This window comes from Danio rerio, chromosome 17, assembly GCF_049306965.1.
Source record: "Danio rerio strain Tuebingen ecotype United States chromosome 17, GRCz12tu, whole genome shotgun sequence".
Taxonomy (NCBI): Eukaryota; Metazoa; Chordata; class Actinopteri; order Cypriniformes; family Danionidae; genus Danio; species Danio rerio.
Window position 1 is genome coordinate 23,360,674 of NC_133192.1, and position 27,577 is coordinate 23,388,250.

At 35.0% G+C, this 27,577-nt stretch overlaps 2 protein-coding genes across 3 annotated transcripts in view; one reads left to right on the forward strand and one right to left on the reverse strand.

Moving 5' to 3' along the window:
• crip3 (cysteine-rich protein 3) lies at positions 1–18,116 on the forward strand. The gene is made up of 7 exons (XM_021467403.3): positions 1–126; positions 5,085–5,179; positions 8,077–8,134; positions 11,125–11,265; positions 14,740–14,814; positions 17,280–17,374; positions 17,568–18,116. The coding sequence occupies exons 1-7, from the start codon at positions 84–86 to the stop codon at positions 17,700–17,702; spliced, it is 642 nt and encodes a 213-aa protein (XP_021323078.1). The 5' UTR covers positions 1–83; the 3' UTR covers positions 17,703–18,116.
• Positions 17,704–27,577, reverse strand: part of slc22a7b.3 (solute carrier family 22 member 7b, tandem duplicate 3) — an 11,682-nt gene continuing 1,808 nt past the window's right edge. Inside the window, exons 2-10 of one of the 2 annotated variants that reach the window (XR_012393360.1) lie at positions 26,892–26,995; positions 25,310–25,464; positions 25,047–25,215; positions 24,829–24,952; positions 24,148–24,254; positions 23,385–23,639; positions 20,625–20,938; positions 20,309–20,515; positions 17,704–18,306 (exon numbers count right to left, since the gene is read on the reverse strand). Coding sequence is in view for 1 of the 2 variants with exons in the window: in XM_001337228.9 (XP_001337264.4) it covers positions 18,237–18,306; positions 20,309–20,515; positions 20,625–20,733; positions 23,425–23,639; positions 24,148–24,254; positions 24,829–24,952; positions 25,047–25,215; positions 25,310–25,464; positions 26,892–26,995 (1,260 nt within the window). In the remaining variant the exon portion in view is untranslated. The remainder of the gene's footprint in view (positions 18,307–20,308; positions 20,516–20,624; positions 20,939–23,384; positions 23,640–24,147; positions 24,255–24,828; positions 24,953–25,046; positions 25,216–25,309; positions 25,465–26,891; positions 26,996–27,577) is intronic. The other variant, XM_001337228.9, reaches the window with a different exon arrangement.

The window sequence follows — 27,577 nt, forward strand, 5'->3', positions numbered from 1 at the left end:
GTGTTGCACACAGTGTGCAGCGGCGCGGAGGGATAGACAGCAAACTCAGACCAACAGAGCTGAACTTCAGACTTTTCCTGAAAATGACGTCCATTTGTCCAAGATGCGATAAGACTGTGTTTTTTGGTGAGCTTTTTAAAATAATGTTTCTACAGCTATCACTCAGAAGTGTACGTCTTGTTCATTTAATTGTTATTGTATCACTACTGTACTAATTGACCAAATTTGAAGGGCGTATGTAATATATGCAGAAAAGTTAAGGATTTATTTTTAATTATAAGTAATTTATGCATGATTCATGTAAGTGTTTGAAAGCGTTTTGTCTGTCAGTTTGTAGTGTGAATGGAGCAATTATGTTTTGTTTTGGGGACTCTTAAAATGAACATCCTGTTCAAAAAATAGCCCTCTCTCTATGTGTTTGAATGTATATAATTTATAAACTAAAGTCCTCCATAGATGCTATTTCTTTTGGGATTTTAGAAATTGATATTAATACATGCAATGGATTTCTATAAAATAATAATGTTATTTTCCTATGTTTATGTACACATACACTTCTCTAATAGTACCCCTATATTGATCTTATGTATTTTTACACAGTATCCTCACGCATTATTATGACTAGTATGTGTCTGCAAGCATTAAATTAATATATTTAGTGAGTTTTAAACGAGCCAAAGAAAAATATTTAGGGTAAAATATTAGGTTAGTTTCAAAGTTACTTTTGTTATCTTTCCTGCATACAGCATGGGCATCTCTGGGACCCCAATCTGTCAGTCTGAAGAAGACGAGTTTTTATCTCGTAGCACTAAGCATTGTTATTAATAGGTCAAGCACAAGTGACCCGTTGCTCCCACAAGCACATTGGAGGTTGTTCCCTAGCCTGTCTCATCGTTGTCGGCTCCTGTTTAGTATTCTGTCCCGCTGTCCAGTGGCTGCAGGGTTAGTAAATGCTATAGCCCATGAAAAGAGAATTGGGTGACAGTGTTACATAAGAATTTGGCAATGGAGGCTTGAACAAAGTGAGAGGATCTGTTGTGCTACTGTTGCAGGTTAGCAGATGGAGTGACTCTCTTTTTGGCTACATTGAAGTTGTGATATGTCAGCTTGATTATTTGATATTCCCAATGAGCCTGGACATCTGAATGTGTCTGTGTCTGTGTGCTCTCAGTTTGACCTGACTCTTTTTATGTGGCGGAATGTGTGTGTGTGTGTGTGTGTGAGAGAGAGAGAGAGAGAGAGAGAGAGAGAGAGAGAGAGAGAGAAAGAGAGAGATAGACCCTACTAGGAATGTTGGCTGGTTTGTGTGGAAGGCACCGGGGAGGTGGGTTTAGTTCCCACATCCACTCTGTCAACTCCTTTGTGAGGTATTTTATTAGTACAGAAAATATTATAAAATAGAATTTATTTATCATTAGGGTTTTTTGGTGGGATATTGATCTTTGTGTCACTTGTATTTCTGACTTCTGTACTCCAAAGTCCACAACTGTTTACTGTGCATTTGCTAATGGCAAACTATTGATTTTGTTTTTGGTGGTGGTGGTTGTTGATCTCCAAGAGCCGATAGAATAAGTAAATGTATGCAAACAATTTGTTTAGTGCAATGGAAGTTTAAAACATTAAATGAAATAAACTCTTGATCATTTAAACGTTTGGTGTTGGAAAATGGCTGCATTTATTTGGTTGAAAATAAGGTAAAATCTGTAATATTGTAAAATATTATAACAAATGAACTGTTCTTTGTTTTAGCTTTGCTTTTTTATTTTCAGAACTCCAAATACTGTTGTTGTGTAAACAAATGGCCAAAATGTACTAAATATTTTCTATTTTAGTTGAAGGTGCTGTGTAAATTCCATTTATTACTTGAAACCGAAAACTTGCAACACTTTACTTGAAGGGGTGTTAATAGGACTCTCTTTACACCTTTAAAATCATGACATGATACATGCCATGACCATGAACGAGTTTTTATGCATACTGCTACAGTATTTACAAATGTCATTAAGTGTCATTAGCTGTTATGTCTTTTAAATGCAAAGATGATGTGGTTTGAGGTGTCTTTGTTATAACAAATAGACATCACCAAGACATCAAAACCAGTCAATGTCTTTGTCTTGACAGAATGAGATTACAAAGACAATATAACTTGTCATAACTCTGTTATAAACACGATTGTCATTAAAACTTTCTTGAATATTTTTTTGATCATTTATTTTATTAAAGTTGTCAATACTCTGTCAAATAATTTTATAACAGCGTCATTACATTAAATGACATTTTTATGAAAAATTCAATTTGTACCACTGTAAGAAAATTTTTTTTTATGAAAAATTCATGATAATTATAATGGCATCATGATAATCATGTTTATGACATATTTATGACAAGTTATGTTGTCTTGGTTATGTCAAATTGTCATGACAAAGACAGGTCCTGATGTTTTTGTTTATGCCATATCAACAAAATCTCAAACAATATTTAAAATTAGATAAGTGAACGAATGACACTTAATGACGGTTGTCAAATGCATGCATAAAATCTCATTCATATTTATGAATCATGTCATGATTATAAAGAATTCATAATAGTCTTATAAACACACCATTCAAGTACTTCAAGTTCCCCACAATCCACAATTTATATATATATAGCCTTGGTCTCCTCTAAAAAAAGTCAAAACAAGATGGGGGTTTAGAGGGGTCACTCTGGTCTGTTTTTTAAATAATGCTAATAATTACAATAATAGATATCCATTTGACAACCCCTTTAACAATTCATACAATTGTGAATGCATTATCGTGTCAGTCAGTCTATGTGGGAAAAAAAAGTCATTCAACAGTCTGAAACTGGCAGATTTAGAGCACCGATAGACATCGTAAGAGTTCGCAAGACTGTTTTCTCATAAAATATTTGTTTCTACATTAAGCCTAAAAGTAAAGTCAAATTAGATACATAGTTTGTATACTTTAAAGCTGAAATAGCTAATTAGACTAGAATACATCAAATAGCTTGTATTACACAATACATGTATTACACAAAGTAACACTACAAAAAGTTGACCCCCCCAATACAATTTTAAAGTGTAGTATATCTACTTTTTCATCAGTATATTTCCTTCTGAATTATCAGTGATTTTTTTTGTTTATTCGATTATGCACAAAACTGCTTGTGAAGACCAGAAGGTCAGAGACAAGATGCACTTTTCAACATCCGCTTGATAGGAGCAGATCTGACTCAGCAGGGTTTGCCTCCAGTTTGTTCTTTCCTCGGCTTTGATGCTGCATTGTTCAGCTGCAAACACACACATACAGTACAGTACAGACCCCACCCTTAAGACTTAGTAGTTTGTGTGGACAGTCTTTTGCAGAGCCTTGTAAAGTACTGTTTGTAGAAACATCTATATATGTATAGATATATATTATGCACAAACACACACAAAATTGCAGTTCTGTGTTAAGCTGCATTTCAGGAGTTGCTGAGCTGAACAGACCTGTAATGATCTTGGAATGTAGAGTAACAGTAATTATATCATAAAATAATGTAAATAAGCATTTTGAGTACTGTAAACTACCTTATAGATGTTTTGAAAAGATACACTTTTGAAATAAATGTAAAAAAATTGTCATGCTCACCAAGGCTGCATTTATTTGATGACAAATACAGTAAAACTTGAATACTGCAAAATATTTTGTGTTTTAATATATTTGTAGTTGAAATTTAATATATACCCTTAATGGCATTGTTGGTGTAATGTGAAGTGGACGCTAACAACGGAAGTGTGGATCCAAATGCAGGGTTTATTATGCAGAGAATGGTCAGGCAAGCAACAGTCAACACAGGAGCAAACAGATGTATATGGGCAAATCCAGAGTCGTGGTCAATAAGCAGGCGAATGGTCAGTACAGGCAGGCAGGCAGCAAGCAACATAAAAAAAAAAAAAACGAAGTGAGGGTCAACAAGGAAAGGCAAGGCAAAAAGTTGTAATGTTCACAAGACTCAGCAATACGTGTGTGTTTGAGAGGTGTATAAATATTCCTGATGAATGTAATTAGTTCTAAACAGCTTCAGCTTTCTCTGTTTGCAATCATGGGGATCTAGGCAAGGTGTGTGAGTGGTGCATGACTGGATATGTAGTTCTTTTGCTGGTAGATTTGTAGTTCTTCAGCAATCTGCATGGTCTAGATTGCTGGTGACTGTGACAGTTGGGTTCAGAGAGCATATTTAATTTTCTGATTTGGTGGAATCTGTTTTGAAAAATCTTTTTGTGTTTTTACCATCACTTCTGATGCATTTATTGCTTGTTTGCGGAATAAATGTATACTTTTCTTTTTAGTGAAAAAGGTACAAACATTTAAACCTAAATGTGTATTTTAAATATTGTTTCCTTTAAATTAGGGCCGTGTGATTAACTGAAATGTAATCACAATCACGATTTATGTAATGAAACGTTGCGGTTAGCTAATCGCAAGAGGCTGCTAAATGAAATATTTATGCATTATTTAATTTCCCCTGCCTAGAACAAATGCGTGACTGTTGTCTGTTTGTGATAGTTTTACTAGCCAATTGAGTGAGCACACTTTCGTTATACCCAATTAGAATTGCGCAACCAAACTATGCGAAACGCCCACAATAAAAAACTAAAATTTTAGTAGTAAGAAGCTACAATACAGACGATTGATTATTGAAGCTTGACTACACAATTAAATCGCAAATCAAATCGAAACAAAATCGCAATATCTGTCAAAAAAATCACAATTAGATATTTTCCCTAAATCGCACAGCCCTACGTTGAATTCATTGATATAAAATGAAAAGGCCACATTTTGATAGCACAGCAATGTTTTTACTGTTTTTTAACATATTCTTTGGTCAACTAAGCAAAAATGTCTGTCCAAGGATCTTAAAACAGAGGCCATAAAAAAGAGATATAAAATGGCCAAATCGAAGTTTATCATTAAAGGACAACTGCAGTCTTGTTGACTTTGTATAAATGAGATATTAGTGCAGATCAAGCTATCCTCTTCAGCATTATGTACAGTATCACACAGTAATCAGATAACACATTACACTCTCTTCTGTTCTAGCTGAGAAAGTGAGCTCTCTGGGGAAAAACTGGCACCGGTTCTGTCTAAAATGTGAACGATGTAGTAAGATTCTGTCTCCTGGAGGACATGCGGAGGTAAGCAGAACTGATGCTCATACTGTAGATTGAAATCTCTCTCTGATCATTCTGTTTTTCCTTCTGAGTGCGCTTTTCCTTTCTTTCTTTCTTTCTTTCTTTCTTTCTTTCTTTCTTTCTTTCTTTCTTTCTTTCTTTCTTTCTTTCTTTCTTATTTCTTTCTTTCTTTCTTATTTCTTTCTTTCTTTCTTTCTTTCTTTCTTTCTTTCTTTCTTTCCTAATTATTTTTTTTCAAGAGTTCGTTCCTTGCTTAATTTTCTTGTTTTTTAAAGGGTCACAACACATTTTTGAGATGTTGACAGTCATTTATGTGCCCCATGCTGCTAAAAATACTATGAAGACATATATTTTACAAAAATAGTGAAAATTGGTTGTGTTTGCGTTATTTCGAGCAAATACGTTCTTCCGGTTTGAAAAGAAATTTTGAAACTACGTTATGGTTATGAGATCCTTGTGTACCTTTTTAAGGTATCCCATTTTTCTTTTGCGCATTCATTTTAGTATTTATATGTCTTTCCTTTCCTTTTTTTTTTTTTTAAGAGTCTATTTTTTCCTCAGTGTGAACTGCCGACGACTTTGATCACTCAGCACTGACATGATCCCTAAAGACAGACAAATCTTAGACTGCAACTCTAGATGTCCTACTTCTGGGTATATATGTAGTGGTTTAGTTCCTCAGGGTGAGGGCTACATGTACACAGTGTTATCATTTAGCAAAGGATCACACAACCAACTCAAGCCATCAAACTGACACTGGTTTGGTCAGTCCTCTTTAGTCGCTCCTAATTGTGCTTTTTTTCTCCCTTCTTTTTCCTGTTCTAATTGTCCTGACATGTTCACTGGTCTTGTCTGATATGTTAGGAGACATTTTGTAGGTCAGTTAGTTGCATTGTGTCCTTGTATGGGTTAAGTGATTGTTCATCCATCCCTCTAAAAGTCTACACTCCACACAGACTTGTCACTCTTCACAAGAAGAAGATTAGAGGAATTGAAAGTCCTAAAATGACTGTAAACACAGATAATAAGTATTTAAGGCAAGCTCGCTGAATCTGCCTGGAATGTTTTCTGACAGTCAGGGAGATATTTTAATTACAGTTATATTATTATTTATGTATTTATTATGGATGGGAATGTTTAAGCATGTTTGTTTTCTTTAAACGGTTACATTAAACTATTCCCATACTCCTTCTAAACTCTGAATGTAGAGATACAGTAGCAAAGAATAAAAAACAAGGAATAAATATTATGTGCAAGTGTTTGTTTTACCTTAGGTTTACAGGACAAAACAGAAAAGAGACTAATAGACAGGAACAGTTGGGTAAAGACAGGCTGACTGTGGTAACAGGAAGTGAAAACGATTCTTTTAGTCTGGGTTTTGGTTTCAGCACTGCTTGTTTTTTTGCAGGAAATGTAATCATAATATTAACTTCATTGAAATTCCTGCAGAAATTGGAGTTATCTTTCATTTTAAAAGGACATGCTCAGCTACTACAGTTCAGATCATTTAACTACATGTAGATAGGCCCTATCTATAAGTATATGTACTTGCTCTCCCACACTCGGTGTTACTGTGGGTCTTTACCAGAACTATCACAAGGACAACAAAGAGACAAAGATAGTGTTTATTCAAAGCAGAAAACAATCATCTGCCTTTCTGCCTCTCTTTCTTCACCCTCCTTCTCTCTCTCTCTCTCTCTCTCTCTCTCTCTCAACACAAGCATGCTTGCTTGCACACAAACAGTCACACATAGCTTTAGTTTAATTATAAGGTGAGTTTGGATTTGAAGGAGGATTATTTCTAATGCTTTTTCATTTGTTTTGATATAAATGGATGGATGAACAGCTCATCATTGTCTCACAGAAGGATATATTTAGATGTTACTATTTTATCACAGTTGCTGTGTTCACCTTTCTTTTGAGAACTGTGTGTGCTGCTCTTTATTTTATTGTGTTCCAAACAGCTGGAGGTTGGTCGGCTCTCTGCAGGTGTTTACCGCCTGTTTTACTCTATTCTTTAGTAAATTGCTCTGGTGTGCTATATTTTTAGCCTGTCACAATAGAGTTCTCACTGAATTTTTTATTGTTTTTAAATACTGTTTTGGAAACCACTTGGAAATGTAAATAAAATGTTAATATTTGTATTATTCTATATCTGATAACATTTCCAAATTTCATATAAAAATATGGGCATCTACAGCATATTTATGTCTTCTTTATTTGTCTAAAACTAAAACCATATCATAGAAAATTGTCATTTTATTTTACATTTTAAAAGAAATGTAGTTTGTAAGTAGTTTGCAGACCAAAATAAAGTTACAGTAAATGCATACATAAATCGTACATCTCTTAAGTTGTTAATCTTTTCCTTTTTATTTGTGGTATTTTTTATAGAACAATTACATAAAGTCTGTTTATAAATATTTTTTTCAAGTAGCTCAATTTAACATGCTATTTTGACTTAAAAGAGAACTTTGTTTTTTGTCCAACCACTTTCAATGAAATGCACGCGCACAAAAATAGATGTGTGTGTGTGTGTGTGTACAGAAGCTTGAATTTCAGTCAGATTTGAGTCTGACTGGGTCTTTTTATGCAGTCTGGGAGGAGCAGGAAGGAACAGAAGGATAAACAATGACCTCTAATGAATCCAGCAAGGCATAAGCATCTCTCTCCCTCTCTCTTTCTTTCATTCTGTCTCCCACACATTTCTGAAAATATTACCTTGCATAAAAATGTGGGTTTTATAATGAATACTTTAAACCATTTCTATTAATTTAATGGATGTTCACATTTAATGGGACTTGTATGTTTTGTTTTTCCCTTTTTCGTTTGCAGCACTGTACAAAACTCTTCAAAATGAGCTTACACTAACCAATAAAAATATTCTCTCTTTTTAACAGCATGATGGATTGCCTTATTGCCATAAACCCTGTTATGGAACCCTCTTTGGACCAAAAGGTGTGTACTCTCATGCAACTCTGAGACACTTGAAAATTTAATTTAATGTGCATATGTGAGACTCTTTAAGCTATTTGCTCTTTGCACTTTTTTGTGTGAATGTAAAGGAAATAAAGGTTTAAATAAGGGCTCATTTAGAGAAATTTGACTCTCATTGACTTTTAGAATAACCTTTCAACCAAAGACATTGCACTTACCACTAGAAACCTTATCCTCTGCGTGTGTATGTGTGTGTATGTGTGTGTGTGTGTGTGTGTGTGTGTGTGTGTGTGTGTGTGCATTGCATTCCCTATTATGTTGTAGCAATACCAGTAAGTTTTGACCTTGTGGGGACATTTTTTGGTCCCTTGAGAAAAATGGCTCATAAATCTCACAAGATCAATTATTTTGAAAAATGTAAAAAGGCAGATTGTTTTTGTTTCCTGTGAGGGTTGTGTTTAGGGATATGGTCAAGGGAATGGGCATAAAAATGATTTTGTGATGAGTTAAATATCAGGAAAATTTTAATTTTTATCTTTTGGAAAAAAAAAAATACATTTAAAAAGAGAAAATGGACTAGATCACTGTATTCTTTTGTGTTTATATGGGTGAAATTATGTTATAAAATTTTAAGTTAAACAGTACTTCACTAATGGTCGAACAGTGACTAACTTTTCTTTGGTTCTTTATTTGTTTTTAACGCTGAATTTATTATTTAAACTATAAAGTAGATGTTCCTGCAGATGTGGAATAACGAGTATAGTTAATAGTGACTTTTTGGGGTTGAATTGTTTTTTTGTTGTTGGTTGAGATCATTCAGATTAAAGTAGATCTTCCTGGTTAGATCAGATCTTACAGGGCTGTTTCATTCAATACCCTAATTTAAAATTCTAATGAGATCCTTTCCTCATTAAAGCAGATGACACGATCCGCTACTGAACTGTTGATGTAAGTTTTTTCGCAATCTGTCAAGTGCGTCTTTCATGTTAGTGCTCAGTTTAAAGCACAAACACTAGTAAATTAACAATCCTGTGTTCTGTGGAAGGTATATGAATACCTGTGCATTCTAATAAAACATCCCATAAAGGTCATGTTAGATTAGGTAGGTTTGGATATAGGAATGTGGGTCATGGTGGCACAGAGGGTAGCATGATCGCCTCACAGCAAGAAGGTCACTGGTTCAAGCTCCGGCTGGGTCAGTTGGCATTTCTGTGTGGAGTTTGCATGTTCTCTATGTGTTTGCGTGAGTTTCCTTCGGGTGCTCTGGATTCCCCCCACAGTCCAAAGACATGCGGTACAGGAGAATTGGGTTAGCTAAAATGGCCATTGTGTATGTGAGTGAATGCAAGAGTGTATGGGTGTGAAAATCAATGAATGAATGTTTATAAGTATTTTTGGACTATTCAAACATTCGACCACTTAAGGTTTTTCCAACACAAAAGCAGTCCCTTTAAAGACATAGTATGTCATTTTCGCCACTAGAGGGTGTGTATTTACAACATACAAAGCCATTATTTGATGACGCTGTGACTGAGTGTGGAATTATGGGATTGTCATCCTCATTACTTGCTACATTACTTGTTCTGCCGAAATCATGTGCATGGATGTGCTTATGAAATTAAAATCTTACTATCATGGTAGTATGAAGCAGAGTAATTCTAGTGTAATGCAGCATTTAAGCAGTAGAGCTTTTATTATGCCACAGTCCACTGCTTTCAGTCATTCTGGTCATGATCACATGGAAAAAAGCAGTGTTGTTTAATCATACTAAATACATGTTAGGGTTCGGTTATAATGGTGCCCTGTGCAGTCGAATAAAACACACAACATATTAAAGCATCTTTAGTGTTTCACAGTTTTCTATGAAACAAACCAAAAGTGGTGTATGATATCATTAGCATGGTGACAGGATATGGTGCATTTCACTACTTACAATTGCTTATTTATCTGGATTTTAACAAACATTTTTTTTTTTTTTACATATTTTACATTTAAATGTATTTATGAAAACATCTTAGAGCCCCACCTGAATTTAGCATTGTTCACTTGAATACAAGGCATGGCAACCTACCCATGGACGCATGGCCCTAGCCGTAGCCGTCAGCGATGCTTATACGCACCTCTCAAAAAATGTAACTTCACGTCGCAACGACATGTAGCACAAGCTATGTAATTGGTCGGCTTTGTAGCGCTGACGAGTGTGGACGGAGGTGTGAGCCAAGCAAGTTTTTTTTGTGTTTACCTTATGATTAAAGTTGTTGCAAGTCCCTTGATTCTAGCCTCAAAATGAGCAAGTTTGAACCACTTGTACATTAAGGTAGCGTTCAGAAAAAACAAAACACCAACAAACAAACTCGACGCAGAGGAACATAAACACCCCACTGCCAGCTAGCATTTCAGAAATAGCTTTCTCTGATCTCTATCTTACATTTTACATAAATGTACATTTTTTTACATAATTAAAAAATGTATAATATAAATATACATTTAAAATATAAATATACATTAAATAACAATATTTAAATATACATTCTTAAAAAAAAGGAAAAAATAGACATAATTTGTATAGTTTGACCCACAGTAACCTCTACGATTGTCACGAAATATCCCTTAAAATGCTGATAACGTATGTTTTTTTTTTTAAAAAAAAGGATGTAATTTCAATACTTTTATAAATGTAATTCACTAATGCACATATTACATAACTACTACCGAAAAAAGTTGACCCCTGATCATCAATGTATAGTTCGCACACTGGTTGTACTACTAAGTGTGCTGCCTATTGGTAAAACTCTATAGGTTTCATTTTATGAATGTGCTGGTTTCAGCTTGAATTATACTATTTAAATGTGTGTGTAATTTAGGTGAGACATTTGTTCTGGACCTGAAGGGGATATTTTGGGATTTTGTTTATCTGCTTTAGGAGAGTCTGAACACTTAGGTAGGAGCTTTATCACACATGCTCATGTGGTAATGGAATGGCACTCACTGTTCTGTCCTTTCATTGGTAGGTGTAAATATTGGAGGGGCGGGCTCTTATATATATGACACGCCTCCTCAGACGCCAGTCAACAAAACATGCAACAGCCCTTCAGAAGGATCCCCAACCACACCTTGGACCACCTCACAGATCAACTTCAATCAACCTAAAGGTGATTTTGACACATGCACTAATGTTTGGGCCCAATAAGATGCATTTTAGTGCACAATGTCGCTGTATTATCAGTAGGCCTACATGGAATCTGCGTGCACAGAATTCTGCAGATTTTTGGCCCATCATTGAGTCTATTTATTTACTTGTGTGAATGTAAATTTATGTAAATTTATATTTGTTCAGTTTTTAAATGAACTTCAGGATTATTATTGACTGTTATTATTATTGTAAATGTTCTTTTGACTTATTTACAATACAGTTTGTAAGTAATATCTAAAAAAGTCTTTTAGTAGATATAGACTATATGAAAGACTTGCTCTGTTTACCAAACAAGTGTGGATCTAAATTGACAATAGTAACAATACTCCCAAAATAATTCCACATAAATCCACAGATTTTTTACAAAATTCTCTGCAAACTGTCTGGCTCTAATTATCATTTATCAGTTATATTGCACTACATTGCAGTATTCTGAGTTTAAATATTGCCCACCCAATGCATGTTTGGTTGTGGTTGGTAATGTGTTGTTGTTTTTTCTGTCTGAAATTTAAATGTACAATTTTTAAACAATGAGGGAGCAATGGACAAACAGAAAGCCCTGTCCTCACCTTAACATTACATCAACACTACATCAATATTACATCAAGATACTGAAGTAAAAGTCTCAGTAACTTTTGGTTCACACAAACTTTAAGATAACTAAACTTCTAGATCATTTGAAGCCTTTATAATCACAATATTCTGAGTGCAAAGATTCAATGTTGTCCGGAGTTTAAAGGCCCCATGAAATTAAAGTTTTTTAGATGTTAGTTTCAGTATTGTTAGTTTTAAGGTATCTAAAAGTGACAAAATTCATGTTTAAAAAATAAAAACTGAAACATGTAAAGCTTGTAGTTTGTCACTTCTGCCTAAACGGATCAGTATATTTATTCACATCACCTCATACTCTAGTTTCTCATCAAATCATAACCAATCAAATGCTCTCTAGTATCTGATATGCCCCACCTCCTTCATTCTCAATTGCTTTTATTTTTTTTAACTTTTTTTTTTTTTTTTTTTTAATGTCAGGATAACAAAAACAGCATCATAAACATTTGTGACAGATTGTACATGAGTTTTACAGACAGGTAAAGCATCAAATAAGCACATACAAGAAAAAAATAAACTAAAAAAACAAGCAGATAATAAAAAAATTGTGTTAAACAAATTAAAAAAGGAAAGTAAGTTAACAGTTCTAGCTTTAAGATTTTTAGAGGAAATAGTAGCTCTAATGTACCGTTGAAGTCCCTTTTCAAAAACAATAAAGAAGGTATATGTTGAGAGAATTTACAGAAATATATATGGACTTTTGCAAGAATTAAAAGAAAGTTAATAATGAAATTATTACTTTTATCATCAAGACTATTGAAAAAACTCATTAGAATATTACTTAAAAAAAACAAGAATTCTTCTTATTTGCTTTTCATTTGATGTGCTTGATCTCAACCACTCTCACTGACAATGATAAAACAAAATACTATTGGGGAGGAGCTACACCATGTCCCACCCTGTCTTTGTGTTTTGGATGAGATTACATCAAACATAAAATAAAAATGCAAATTTCAAAGCACTTCACGAGACCTTTAAACTGTCAAAGTTTTGAAATGCAGATGTTTTATTTGTTGTTGTCAGAGCAACAAAGCACAAGCTGTTAAAAAGTAACAAATTGTTTGCATTTAAAATCACATAAAAAGAATGTTTTTGTGTGTTAGTTTTTTTTTTTTGTTATTATGTCTTATTTTATATTAAATCTTGTAAAAGATCATAATTGGGCTTTAGTAATGTTATCCAGCAAGAGTGGACTAGACATGGATTGAATTTTATTTAGAGATGTCAAAGAGGTGGAACGGTGGCTCAGTGGTTAGCACTGTCACCTCACAGCAAGAATGTCACTGGTTCGAGACTTGGCTGAGCCAGTTTACATTTTTTTGTGGAGTTTGCTTGTTCTCCCCGTATTGGGTTTCGCATGGGTTTCCCCCACAGTACAAAGGCATGCGCTATAGCTGAATTGGAAAAACAAAATTGGCTGTAGTGTATGAATGTGGGTGTAAATGTGAGATTGTATGGGTGTTTCCCAGTGCTAGGTTGCAGTTGAAAGGACATACACTGCGTAAAACATATTCTGAAATAGTTGGTGGTTCATTCCGCTGTGATAAATAAGGGACTAAGAAACCGGAAAAATGAATACATTAATAAAAATGTTAAAGAGCATATACATTAAAAGATAGTTGTGAGAACACTCAAAGGAAAAACAATTTGACACTTTCTAGTCCATTCATTCATTTTCTTTTCGGCTTAGTGTCTTTACTGATCTGGGGTCGCCACAGCAGAATAAACCGCCAACTTATCCAGCATATGTTTTACGCAGCGGGTACCCTTCCAGCCGCAATCCATCACTGGGAACAACCATACACACTCATTCACACACACATACACTATGGACAATTTAGCTTAGCCAATTCAATTACACCGCATGTCTGTGGACTTGTGGGGGAAACCAGAGCACCTGGTGAACGCGGGGAGAACACTTTCCAGTTGTCAAACATTAGTCATTTACACCAGTTACTCCAGTTAAACTTGAGATAAACAGACTTCACCCATCTTCTAAAATCACATTCATATTAGTTGCTTAAAGTGACTGAAAAGGTCTAGAAAAATGTAATCTAGCATCATTAGACTTTAGATGTCACTTGGTTTATTATTGTGTCTTATAATGCCATTCAGTCATGCTTAAATGTGATTAAAGTGTGCAAATGTGACAATACGCTATTTTTAGCCACTGTACATAGGCACACTCTTCCGAGCTGCATTGTTCCACACATTCCATTATACAGTAACACTTCCTCAGCACTTTTTAACAAACACACACACACACACACACACACACATCACACACACACACACACACACACACACTCTCACATTGAGTGGGAGACAGAAATACTTAAACGTGTGTGTGTGTAACGGAGGCCTGGGAGGATGCTTTTCTGAACTGACCCCCTTGGGATTTTACGTGATGGAATTTTAATGGGCTTCGCTGATTGGCTCCTTTCCTAAAATATTTCCCCTTAATAGGTGTTTTCCGACAGGCGGGACGAAAAGGAATGTTAGGGGAGGGTTTTAAGGAGCAATGTGGAAACGTCTGTAGAAATGAGGGTTTCCTAAACACGTGAGCAAAGCACCATGGGACGTCTTTGATAAAAAGAATAGAGGAGAAGAGATTGGGATCTAAAACTGCCAACGGTTTGTCACTGATGTGAGACAGAAGTGTTGATTCAAAGTCTGTGGATGTTTAAACGGAAATGCCATGGATCCTGATCAAAAATTTAGTCACAGCATGTGGACTTCAAAAGTTAGGAAATCATATTTAATGTGAACACAGATGTGAATATGTGTATTTAAATCGATATAAAGTTCTTGTTTTGGTTTGTAGCTGCCACTGCTCCAGCACGCATGTTTGCTGGAGAGACGTATCTGTGTCCTGGCTGTGGAAAAGCAGTTTATTTCGGTGAGTCCAGAGAATCAGAACTCTGACTTTTCAGACATTTGAGAGCTTTCAGGAATGTCTGTGGTGTGTGTGTGTGGTTTTTGTGCTGCTGTGGTGGTTGTGTGCAAGAATTTAAGTGTATTTAAAAGAGAACAACAAGAATTCCTTTTTAAAAAATCATATATTTTATAGTTAAAGTTTATGTATAAAGTTCTAAGTTATATATAAACTTTAACTTTAAAACAATATGTTTTCTGAAATGGAATTATTGCTGTTCTTTTTGCTGTTTTTGTCACGATCAAAAACAACAACAGTCAACTTTGAACTTTATACAGTATGAAACCTTTGTTGTTTTTGATGGTAACTTTATACTGATTATACTACAATCCCACATGTGAAAACCTTTTGTTTGTGGGGGTTTTCTAGCCCTAATTTTTGTTAATAATTTCAAATTATATTAATTGAACATATATTATATACTAGTTTTATATAGCAGGTTTTGTCACTATATATCTTTATTACATAATTCTATATTATTAAACTACATTAAAGTATATTATTAAATAAATATAAGTTAGGGATGCTCCAATCAGAATTTTTGCAGCCAATACTGAGTACCGATTCTTGGTGATCGGCCGATACTGATTCCAATGCTTCAAGTTTTAGAAAGCATTAGGCACATTTTCACTCTAAGTATGATACTCAAGTGGAGATCTCACCTTACCTAAGAGAATAAATGAAGGATGCTGCATATAATACCTTAAACACATCTCTTATAACCATTTAGTGTGGAAATGTCATGGCCATAAGCAGCTTTACAGAAAATAATATAACAGATATAAATATTTGAAGAAAAATTACAAACAATGCAATTTGGAAACATTTGCAAAATGATGAAAGAATAATTCAACATGTCTTAATCAAGAAAAAGTTGAGTGCGCATTTGATGTATTAGAAGTTAAAATGTGCACCTATATATCCATTACTTCTTTAGTAAAAGAAAACAGTCCTCTAAACTACTGTTTATTGCAGTAATTATATTACAGGAAGTTATACAATTAACTATTCAAACTTCTGTGATCATTTCATGAGATCGGCCAGATTGACGAGTATCGATCGAGTCATTAAATGTGATTAACGACCGATATCGATATCTTCAGCCATTCGATCGGAGCATACCTAATATAAATAATGCTTTATGTAAAGAAAACATTTTCTGTAATGTTATTTTGACTAATTGTCATTTTAAATGTTGTGAATGACAGTATTTTTACTTGAAATTTGTAAGAAATGTTAAAGAATAAACAACAATAATAATACTAAATAATAAATTATTTTACTTAACACTGAAAAATTCAGACAAACTTTCACAGCTTTATATACACACACATTAAAAGCATTGCAATACACTGTATACATTTTCATTCGATTTGTTGAATATACAGTACAATTAAGAATACAGTAAATGAGAACTGTTCTTTTACACAACATTCACATTAGATAAACAGGATAAAAAGCACCCCCCCTCCCCCAAAAAAGGGGGTACATAAAACAAATAATAATTATCTAATTAAAAATAGATAAAATTTCAAGTAGCATGAAAGATCTCATCACATTTACTAAAGAAAGAAGCACATTTCTTATTATCAAGTAATCTGCGTTAATTAAATGTTCTATTTCACATAAGAATAAAAAATCTATTTTTTTAAGGAACCTTAAAATTTTTGTGAAAGCAAAATTTTCCAGTAAGTATAAGAAAGTTCACAAAGGCTTCTAACAACTTGTTTTGGTTTTCAAAATAACAAATAACATCCTTAAGGTGCAAATTACCACTCGCATTAACTTTGGAAAAGCAACATGAACTTAAATCATTCCAAAACAATGATGATACGTTGCATTAAAAAAAAACAAGTGACAAATGTCGTCACACTCATTTTGACGAAGGTGCAAATATCAGCAACATCACAATATTTGGAAAAGAGTGCATTACAGAGGTAAATTTGTGCAAACTTTTAAAGTGCACCTCTTTTATTTTATTAGGAATGCAAAATGTATATGCTGATAATCTTGATTACTTGTGGAGACAGTAATCCACTAGGTATAGCCTTCATAATTGACTTAAATTCCTTATACTGGACCGGAAATTTAATAATATTTATAAAACTCTCAAAAGTTAAGAGATCCCCATTATGATTGAAAAGATCAGAAACAAAGATAATGTTTTTGTTAAACCATTTATTCCAAAAAAGATTTATTATATATCTTAATGTCTGCATTATTCCATAAAATGGTTCTGTGGTGTGAGTAATTGTGGTTTTAAATCAGTTTCCAGGCTAAAAGAGCTTGTTGATGGAATTAGACTAATTTAATAGGTCATTTATCAATGGAGTAATTGCAATTGAATATTCATTTGATATTTACTTTAACTGGACTGATATGGCGAAATTTGTGATGTACTGTGATGATGTCATCGTCTAATACCACAGCTGAGAAAGTGATGTCATTGGGTCGCAACTGGCACCGGCCTTGCCTTCGCTGTGTGAGATGTAAGAAAACACTGACTCCTGGTGGCCATGCAGAGGTACTCATGCATATAGAGATGCTTTTCAATGCAATTGAGATTTTCTACATATTGTTTCATATTAGTTTATTCCAGAACTTTAACAATAGCTAACTCTAAAACATAAAAGAAGTTATGTAAGCAGTAGTTGAGTTCTTTATAATATAAGTTCTCTATATAAAATATGCTTTATTATGTTCTCTGTTGTCTGCAGCATGAAGGCAGCCCGTACTGCCACGTACCCTGCTATGGCTACCTTTTTGGACCAAAAGGTGTGAACATTGGAAGGGTGGGCTGTTACATTTATGAGAATGAAAATGCAGAAAATGAAAGGCCAAGTGAACATTAGGTCATAAAGAAAAACTTTTTTTATTTAGTACAGATTTTTTTTACACAATTAATACAATTGTATTGTGTAAAGCTTTTCACACAGTCAGGTATATGCAAACGCTGTTTTATGTATTGCATTTATTCTAATTGATAATTAGGAAAATGCATTTTAAAAAACTGTCCACACACACACCGACACACACACACACACACACACACACACACACACACACACACACACACACAACCACACTGTTCTCTGTTTCATTTTTCTGTTCTTCTCTTCCACAAACAGAGACTCACAATTTCCATCTATTCATTCACGCTTCCATTCAATCTTATCTTATTTAGAAAATATCTGTAATTATTACATGGCACTGGAAACAAAGTTGTAAATCCTTGTGTAACTAATAAACAAAAATATTTTAGAAGATTTTTAAGAATTGTTCTTTCTTTTTTTGTGCGCATTTACTGTCTTGGGATCTGAATATGACACTAAGCAACAGAACATCAAAGTGTAATTTCCATTTGGTAAAACTGAACTCTGGTCTGTTCACTGGGGTTCATTCATTGCAATTTTCTCCTCGTTCTCCTGCTTCTCTTGATCTTTATTGGGAGTTTTCCTATTTGAAAAGGTAAAAACATGACTTTAATGAACATGCAGTTTTCAGATTTGCTTTGAATATTTTTGGATTCTAATATATATTAAATCAAGCTAATTTTTCTAAAACAATATATATGGCTGTATATCGGCACTGGTGGGGGCAATAAGGCAACGCACGCCTCCCACCAGTGCCGATATACAGCCATATCGCACTGCTACTCGTGTGATATTGCGTTTATACAGCAGTTTGATGGCATAATTGTGTATATAAAAACAAAATTAAACATGGAGAGTCTCAAAAACCCTTTTGTATGAGGAACTACTTTCTTCCAGATTTAAATCATAAGCTGACAGTTAAACAGTTGAGCGTGCATCTTTTAAACTTTAGATCTGTTGTGTCTGCTTTCTGCTGGCTGTATGTGGGTGGAGTAATACACAAAGGGTAAAGAGGCTGTAGGAGTTCTGATATTGCAGAATATTGCACGGCTATCAGCCAATCAGATTTCAGAACCAGACAGAACTGTTGTATAAACATATATATAGTTGAAGTCAGAATTATTAGCCCTCCTTTATATATATATATATACTTTTTTAACACATTTCTAATAATAGTTTTAATTACTCATTTTTTAATAACTGATTTATTTTACCTTTGCCATTACAGGACATAATATTTTAATAAATATTTTTCAAGGCTTTTCTATACAGCCTGAAGTGACATTTAAAGGCTTAACTAGGTTAATTAGGTTAACTAGGCAGGTTCTTGTATACTAGGCAAGTTAATGTATAACAATAGTTGGTTCTGTAGACTATCGAAAAAATATATTGTTTAAAGGAAATAATAATATTTACCTTAAAATAGGTTTTAAAAAAATTAAAAACTACTTTTATTCTAGCCGAAATAAAACAAATAAGACTTTCTCAAGAAGAAAAAAGTATTATCAGACATATTGTAAAAAATTTCCTTGCTCCGTTAAACATAATTTGGGAAATATTTATAGGAGAAAAAAAATTCAAAGGGGGGCTAATAATTCTGACTTCAACTATACACACACACACACACACACACACACACACACACACACACACACACACACACACACACACACACACACACACACACACACACACACACACACACACACACACACACACACACACACACAAACATGTACAAAAACAGTGAAAGGCAGTACCTTTCCAAAGGTGCACATTTGTACTTAAAGGTTCCATATTGGTAACTTAAAGATACATTCTACTACCCAAAGCATATATATTTATTCTATATAAAAAGAACAAAACTGTTTGAAAAGTACCTCGCTAAAGTCTAGATGGGATACAGCCGTGGATACACACATCAATATAGCATAATTTTTGTAACACTGTACAACAATAATTATTATCCGTGAGTCGTTTAGGGTTGGGGTGTGTGTGAGCATTAATAAAATACAATTTAATGGGAAATATAATAAATAATATGGATAATACTCTGTATAATTACTGTACATTACTGTAATGGTTGGGTTTAGGCATGGGGTAGTGGAGGTGGACGTTAATAAAATACAATTAATGGGTAATTTTAGAAATAATATAAATCATTCTTGTTAATTTCCAGGCACAGCTGTATCCCTTCTAGCAACAACCAATACCTTGTCAGTGACCATTTCTGTAACTTTATTTCTGAGCATCATAGTCATTGAGAGAATTTATATTAAAAGGTATCGTTCACTTATCAATGAAACTTTTCATTCTGTTAAACTTTTCATCATTTATTCATTCTGTTAAACACAAAGAAAGATATACTGTGTGGATTAAAACAGCCGTTGACTTCCATATTTTTGTTCCAAAAATGTATCTAATGACAAACAGTTTATCTTGTTTTGTGATCAACAGAAGAAAAAAAAAAATTCATAAAAGTTTAGATGCACTTTAGTGTGAGGAAATAGTGAGGAAATTTTCATTTTGGGAGTACTGTCCCTTTAAGTGTTCAGAATGATGTTGTACTGAATGTTAAGACTTACCCAGTGCCCTCAACATCCTCTATAGTCTCTGGTAGACACCTGTCTCGAGTCTCTGGTAAATTCCAGGCCACCACAGAAGCAATTAGTGCCACCGAGCACAAGATGGTCTGAGAGAACTGACCCCAGAAAGTGTCCAATAGCAGGACTAAAGGAGCCACAGAAACACCCAGACGAGCCAGGAAGGAATTATAGCCCATGCCATTTTGCCTAGAGGATCCAATCAAAGTGTTTATTTAGCGTGTAGTGTGCAATTACAGATTTTATGTCAAGTTGCAAATTAACTCGAAGGAAACAAAAGGCAGGAGGTCAATGTTACCTGAGAACAGTCGGGTAAAGCTCAGAGCTATATAATACAATTGTGCAAAAGGCAGCAACTGCGAAGCCTTTACCCAGAACAGCAACCACAGTACGACCAATCCACTGATCTGAATAAGATAGAGAGAGAGAAGATATTGAACCATGTTTAACTGACTGAATAAACAAGTGAAACTCACCCTCTTTTAGCCATTATGAGATGGGTAGTTTGCCAATTCAACATATTTAAAGTTAATGAAAAGTTAGTTGTGACATGGTGGCGTAGTGGGTAGCACTGTCACCCTACAGCAAGTAAGTCACTGGTTTGAGTCCCGGCTGGGTCAGTTGGCATTTCTGCGTGGAGTTTGCATGTTCTCCCCATGTTCACGTGGGTTTCCTCCAATTTCTCTGGTTTACCCCACCGAGATAAATTAAACAAGCTAAATTAGCCATAGTGTATGTGTGGGTGTAGATGCAAGAGTGTATAGATGTTTCCCAGTGCTGGGTTGTGGCTGGAAGGGTATCCGCTGTGAAAAACACATGCTGGATAAGTTAGTGGTTCATTCCATTGTGGCAACCCCTGATTAATAAAGGCACTAAGCCGAAAAAAATTAATGCATAAATGAAAAGTTAGTTTACATGGTTAGATATAAAAATAATAATAACCTGTATAGAATTTTCAGGGACAGTTATCTATAGGTTGTAAAAGTAACCTTAAAATATAAAACTTTGGGACATTCTGTAATATTAATTTTGGTCATTACTATTTAATGTTGTGCCAACGTTATTTTATAAAATTATCTAAATATAGCCATAAAGCAACATTCTGTAAAAGATATTTTAGGCTATCCTGCAGAAAATTACCACCCTGCAACAATTTAGGGACATTTTTTCAAGGTTGCAAAACAATGGCTGCGTCCGAAACCACATACTTCCATACTATATAGTACGCTAAAATCAGTATGCGAGCCGAGTTGTATGTCCGAATTCATAGAATTCGAAAATCAGTATGCGAGAAGTACCCGGATGACTTACTACTTCCGGCGAGATTCCGGAGTGCGCATCCCATGCATGCTGCGCTATCGGATGCAGCGATAGACCTGAAAAACAGACTTTCTGTAGAAGTTATTTAAAAATAACCATCCTGTAGTGTTCTGGAATTAATTTAAAGGTTGCAATATATATATATATATATATATATATATATATATATATATATATATATATATATATGTTTATAAATATATTTTGCAACCTTTAAATATATATATGGATGTGTTTTTGCCATGGCTGTATTCAAAACTTTTTCCTTGGAGTGGCAAATGGAGAAAGCTATTAATGTTTTCAAAACCAGTGGTCATACCGTTATGTTTAATCTGCTGTAATAAATTGCACCTATTTGACCCCTTTATCAAGATTTAAGATAAGTCTTTTGTGTCTCCAGAATGTGTTGTTGAATGTGAAGTTTCAGCTCAAAACACCCATCAGATTATTTTTTATACCTTTCAGAATATTGGAATTTCTGCTCTGAGCACAATGTAGCTATTTTTGAGGTCTGTGCCTTTAATTCTAGTTCTCCCACACACTGTTCCCATGTGCCTTGGCTGCATCAGATAAACAGCACAGTGACAGACATGAAGGAAGCAGATCTCACAAACAAATACTACATTTGTGAGAAATACTACAGTAAGAACTTTCCCAATGATTTTGTATTTGTTGGGTGGAGTTAATTCAATGTTGTAGAGTCACACACAATGTTGTTACAAAGTTCACGCACATATACACACACATACAGTGGACACACACACACAGTGAGCATGTTGAACTTTGCACTGTTTTTGCATGGCAAATTTAACAGGATACACGTTAATACCCACTACTGTATAGATATCCGTTATGTTATGTGAAATAAACCTGATTTATTGTCCACAAACCGGGACTGAAGCGTCTTCCTTTATAATCGTACTGATATGCGGCTGTGCTGATAAAAATGGTCAAATTGTTGTAATTCATTACAATCATGCAAAAAACGTTTTAAACTTGTAAAACTGATTCTTGATCACATTTGATGATGATTGATGATCACAGCGAGCTGAACAGATCTTTTAATCCCAGTTGCTTTGCGCACATCCTTTCATTCATTAATTTTCTTTTTGACTTAGTCCCTTTATTAATCTGGGGTCCCCACAGTGGAATGAACCGCCAACTAATCCAGCATATGTTTTATGCAGCAGATGCCCTTCCAGCTGCAACCCATCATTGGTAAACATTTATACACACATCCACTATGGACAATTTAGCCTGCCTAATTAACCTAGACCACATGCAAACACGGAGAGAACATGCAAACTCCACACAGAAATGTGAACTGACCCAGCCGAGGCTCAAACCAGTGACCTTCTTCCTGTGAGATGAATGTGCTACCCACTGTGCCCCGTGCAGCCCCTGCGCACGTCCTGTCTTGTTGATATGATTATACGCATTTATATGCGGCTGTCAAACAATTCGGTGGGCGGGGAAACCACATCCCCACGTCACGTTGCAGTGGGCCTTAAAATAAGAGGGATTTGGATTCTATTTTAACACAAGGAAATTAAAAAAAAAAGAGACTTATTGTGTTTATGTCACTCCAATATTACTGTGGAGACACTATATCTACACACAGTTTTGTCTAAATAGCTTCCAAAAGATGATTTTCATCATAGGTGCCCTTTAAAACAGTTGTACTGTTTATCCAAGATATTAGAGAACATCAGCTCTTTTGCTCAAGTGCACTGCAAACCGGTTGGTTTGAAATGTAGAATTAACATTTCCACACTCACCTTTGGGTATGAATATGTTAATCATGAGGCTGATTCCTGCAAATAGTTGAGCTCCTGCTTCAGTCTTCCGCCTGCCAATTTTCTCCAGAAGATAATATACAATCAGTTTAGATGGAACCTCAATGGCTCCATAAACAAACTGAGTGAGGTACATATTTAATCCAAAGCTTGTGATATTGAGGCTTATACCATAGGTCATAGTGGCGACACAAAACCTGCAAGAGGCCAAAAGCCATTATTACATTATTTACTATACCATGTTTTTCAATATATTGCTACTGAAGATTAACATATGATATGTGTGTAAGAAATAAGCTGTTGAGTGCAGTTTAGTTATTGACCAGCGATGTCACCAAATAGCAAGAGTTTCTGACTTGAACATGTAGCCAGTTTAACTTTTAAAGGGATAGTTCTCCAAAAAATTAAATGTTTACTCATTATTTACTCGCCCTCAAATGGTTCCATTCCTTTTTTTCTTCATGTTGAACACATACAAAAAAACAGTAATCATTGACGAACGTAAAAAAAAACAAATTAATGATTACCATTTTCAACTTTCTTCAAAATATCTTCTTTGGTGTTCAACACAATAAGGAAAGTGAAACTGGTTTGTGACAAGTAAAGGGTTATTAAATGATAAAATCATTTCAGTTTTGGGTGAACTGCCCTTTTAAACAGCCTTCTTGCAAATCACTGTGAATTATTAATTGTTCAGTGACACACCATACTGTTCCTGTGAGCATAGCCAGTTTCCTCATCTTAGGTGTTCTGACAAGGTCCAGGTACGTATATTTTTTCTTTCCTTGATCTGAAACACTGATAGCGAGAGCCTACAGAGGAAAAATAGAGATGTGCTTAACTTTCCACATAGCAAAATGTCTCTGGCCCACACAAATCAGGTTTTGCTTGGCCCACATGCCGCAGTGAATTAAGGTACATGACTGGACCAAGTCTGGGTTCCAGACAAGGGCCAAACATGGATTATATCTAAGTCAAGTCACAGCCAGGTTAATAACTCATAACTGGGCCTGAACTGTGCCAGATAGGTTAGTGTGTCACGATTGCAATGAAATTGATAAAACCATGAAGCCTTGCGCTTTTAGCACAGTATGGACGGGCTTTTTCCCAAAGCGACCTGATTGGTAGAACTTTACTCAAAATTTATTTTAATGTATTTTAAATGTGGGTCAAGACAGGCCAAACTTAAGTGGCCCATAAATCAATTTTTAACATCTGGGCCAAATACTACATTTTACGTCTGGCTCAAATCTTGTGTGCTGCCTTAAAGCCAGATAAATGCCTGCTGTGCCAGCTTTATGCCAAATCTGTGCCAGAATTCTTTGCTACCTGGGTTACTAACAAGCATGTTTTTAAAAAGTTTGTCAACCTAGACCATTTTCCCACCTCAGGTTTGATTCTTGATGTAACTTCAGCTTTACGGTTCATGACGGCACATTTATGCAGATAATAATGAGCTTTTTCCACGTCCCCATTGGCTATCAGCCATCGAGCAGACTCTGGAACCCACCTACAGTACACCAGAAACATTTGCTGTAGAAAAACCTTTAGGCTGAACTTACTCATTATGTTTTTAATTTGACAGAACAAATCAGAGCTATTACCACCAAAGGATAGTGCACAGCACTAAAGGTGAAGTGACAGCCACTGTCAGCCATCTCCAGTCTCGAATAAAGTATGCAATCAGAGCCAACGAGGTGCTCCCAACAGCCCATGCCATACTGTCAATGATACTCACTAGTCTCCTGTGCTCAATGTCCACCCACTCCAGATCTGGAGGAACACATGCATTAGCAATCCATCTGACTCTTTTACTTTGCTTCATACTGACACTCAGCCATAATCTGAGAAGCCAAGAGATTCTTACTGAGGACAGAAGAGACAATAACAATGCCAGTAATAGTGAATCCACTGAAGAATCTCAGCACTGCGAACATGGTGAAGGAAGTAGAAAAGACGCTGGCCAATGCAAAAGCCATTCCTGATATGTATGAGACCAGCAGCATTGGTTTACGCCCAAATCTATATGCCAAACAGAAAATAGGTTTATTTAAACAGAACAGGTCATGCTTGTGATGATATTTGCACAATGTAATTGGTTCTTATTTTAATTCTAAAAAATTAAGTTTTAATTGCATTGGTAGCTTCATGATTTTTTACACTAGTGCATTTTTGTTTTAAGCCTGGTAATCAAACTACTACAGCATCTTCAACCCAAAGAAACATGGCCTTTTGAAAATGCTGAAGCCCCGTTTAAGTTTGGAAAGCCTGGTATTCCATTAGATGGACTGAAACACAAACTTTTGTAAATGGATTTGTGCTTTTTGGCCTCTGATTCATCAAGTCCATCTTATATGACCATTACAAAGCCAATAAACTACAAGTATATGGTGCAATATACAGTATGCACATCCCAAAAGTGGGGGTCGTGAAACAATCATTGGGGGGGTGGGGGGGGGGGGGGTGTATGTGATTCGGTGTTGCTTGGTGATTTCCAAAAATCTCATATATTTTATTAAATTAATAGAATTATCATATTTTATCAATTATTGTATTTTATTTGTGACCCCTGGGGTTATTATGCTAGATTAACATCACAGCATTAGCGTTAGTCACAGCAGAATGATTTTGCAGTACAATATTAAACTTTATGTCATTCACATACACTTTAGAAATTAAGGCCATAACTGAACAAGGAGGATGATCTCCAAGTGGCTGCAAGTCTCCAAAATTAAACCAAGAATAGTCTCACCATTCTCATTATGTGAGGTTAATATTAAATAAAAAAAATGAATAATGATTATAATAAAAGATATGGTTGTAAGACTGTTACACTTTTTTTGTGTTGACAATATGCTTATGTTTATATAGTTCCTATTGGTGTGTGCGCACCATTGTGTGCAATATTTGTATGTTTATAACCACCTCCGAGCATAGTGGGGGTTGTGAGTCACAATTGTTATTTTAGGGGTCGCGGGCTGAAAAGTTTGAGTACCCCTGGGGTATTGTAGGATTGGAAATTGTCAAACACCAATTGTCAAGAAATGCTCTAATAGACATTTTGCAGAAGAGCAAATGCGCTAATACATTTGATGTAAATACAAACATAAAATAGATGTTTCTACCATGTATAGTACCTGTGCGATCAGGCATGGACATGAAGAGTTTTCATTGTAAAACACCATTTTAAAATGAACTGTACTATAGTTTAAACAGCCTAACATTCATTGAAGCTTTACAATCAACAAAATGTTCTTTATAGCAGAAAAAAATGTTCTTTAGATCATTAAAATGTTCTTCACTAGTTAAGATAAGTATTTTAAGAGATATTTTTCTTAGGGAAACCAAAATGATTCTATTTATGCCACATATATCCTTTACCACAAAAGATCTAAATGGAATCTTTATTTTTAATGTTTATAACAGTTGTGTTTTCTTTGAAAATTCACCTGTCACTCATGCCTCCAAAAAAAGCTGCTCCAAACATCACACCGACAAAGAAGATTGTGGCCACAGCTTTATTCAGACCTCTGTTATCACAAACCAGATCCCACTGAAACAGAGAGTTGGAAAATAATTTTCTTAATAGCTGTATGAGCTGTAGTTTCACAAAATAAGACACCTAAAAATTGGATTTGGATAGAATGGTGACACTTTTTACCTTTGTTCATTACCACCCCTCAATTACTATAAAGCAGGGGTGTCCAAACTCGGTCCTGTATGGTCAGTGTCCTGGAGAGTTTAGCTTCAAACCTAATCAAACACACATGAACCAGTTAATCAGTCTTCTACTAGATATACTAGAAACTTCCTAGCAGGTGTGTTAAAGCAAGTTGGAGCTAAACTCAACATGACACCAGGCCTCCAGGACAGAGTTTGGACAATCCTGACTTAAAGGCTGGAATTCACTTGCTTTCCCATGTATATGATAGAAATGATCTTCCCATTTCCACTCAGACTGCAGATACACTGGTATCCTTAAATCGACAACCATAAAAACACTTCTCTTCAGAGAACACCTGAACCCTGGTGAATAATACCAAAGCCACCTATAAGAAGCTCTCCTTTTCTCTCTCAAAATGAATCGCTGAATACCTCCTTAATTGTTAGTCGCTTTGGACAGAAGCGTCTGCTA

Excerpts from the sequence above, each read along its gene's own strand:
- crip3 (XM_021467403.3), top strand. The coding sequence starts at position 84 with ATGACGTCCATTTGTCCAAGATGCGATAAGACTGTGTTTTTTG. Across the intron at positions 127-5,084 it reads CGATAAGACTGTGTTTTTTG|CTGAGAAAGTGAGCTCTCTG; the intron begins GTGAGCTTTTTA and ends CTTCTGTTCTAG. Across the intron at positions 11,266-14,739 it reads CAACTTCAATCAACCTAAAG|CTGCCACTGCTCCAGCACGC; the intron begins GTGATTTTGACA and ends TTTGGTTTGTAG.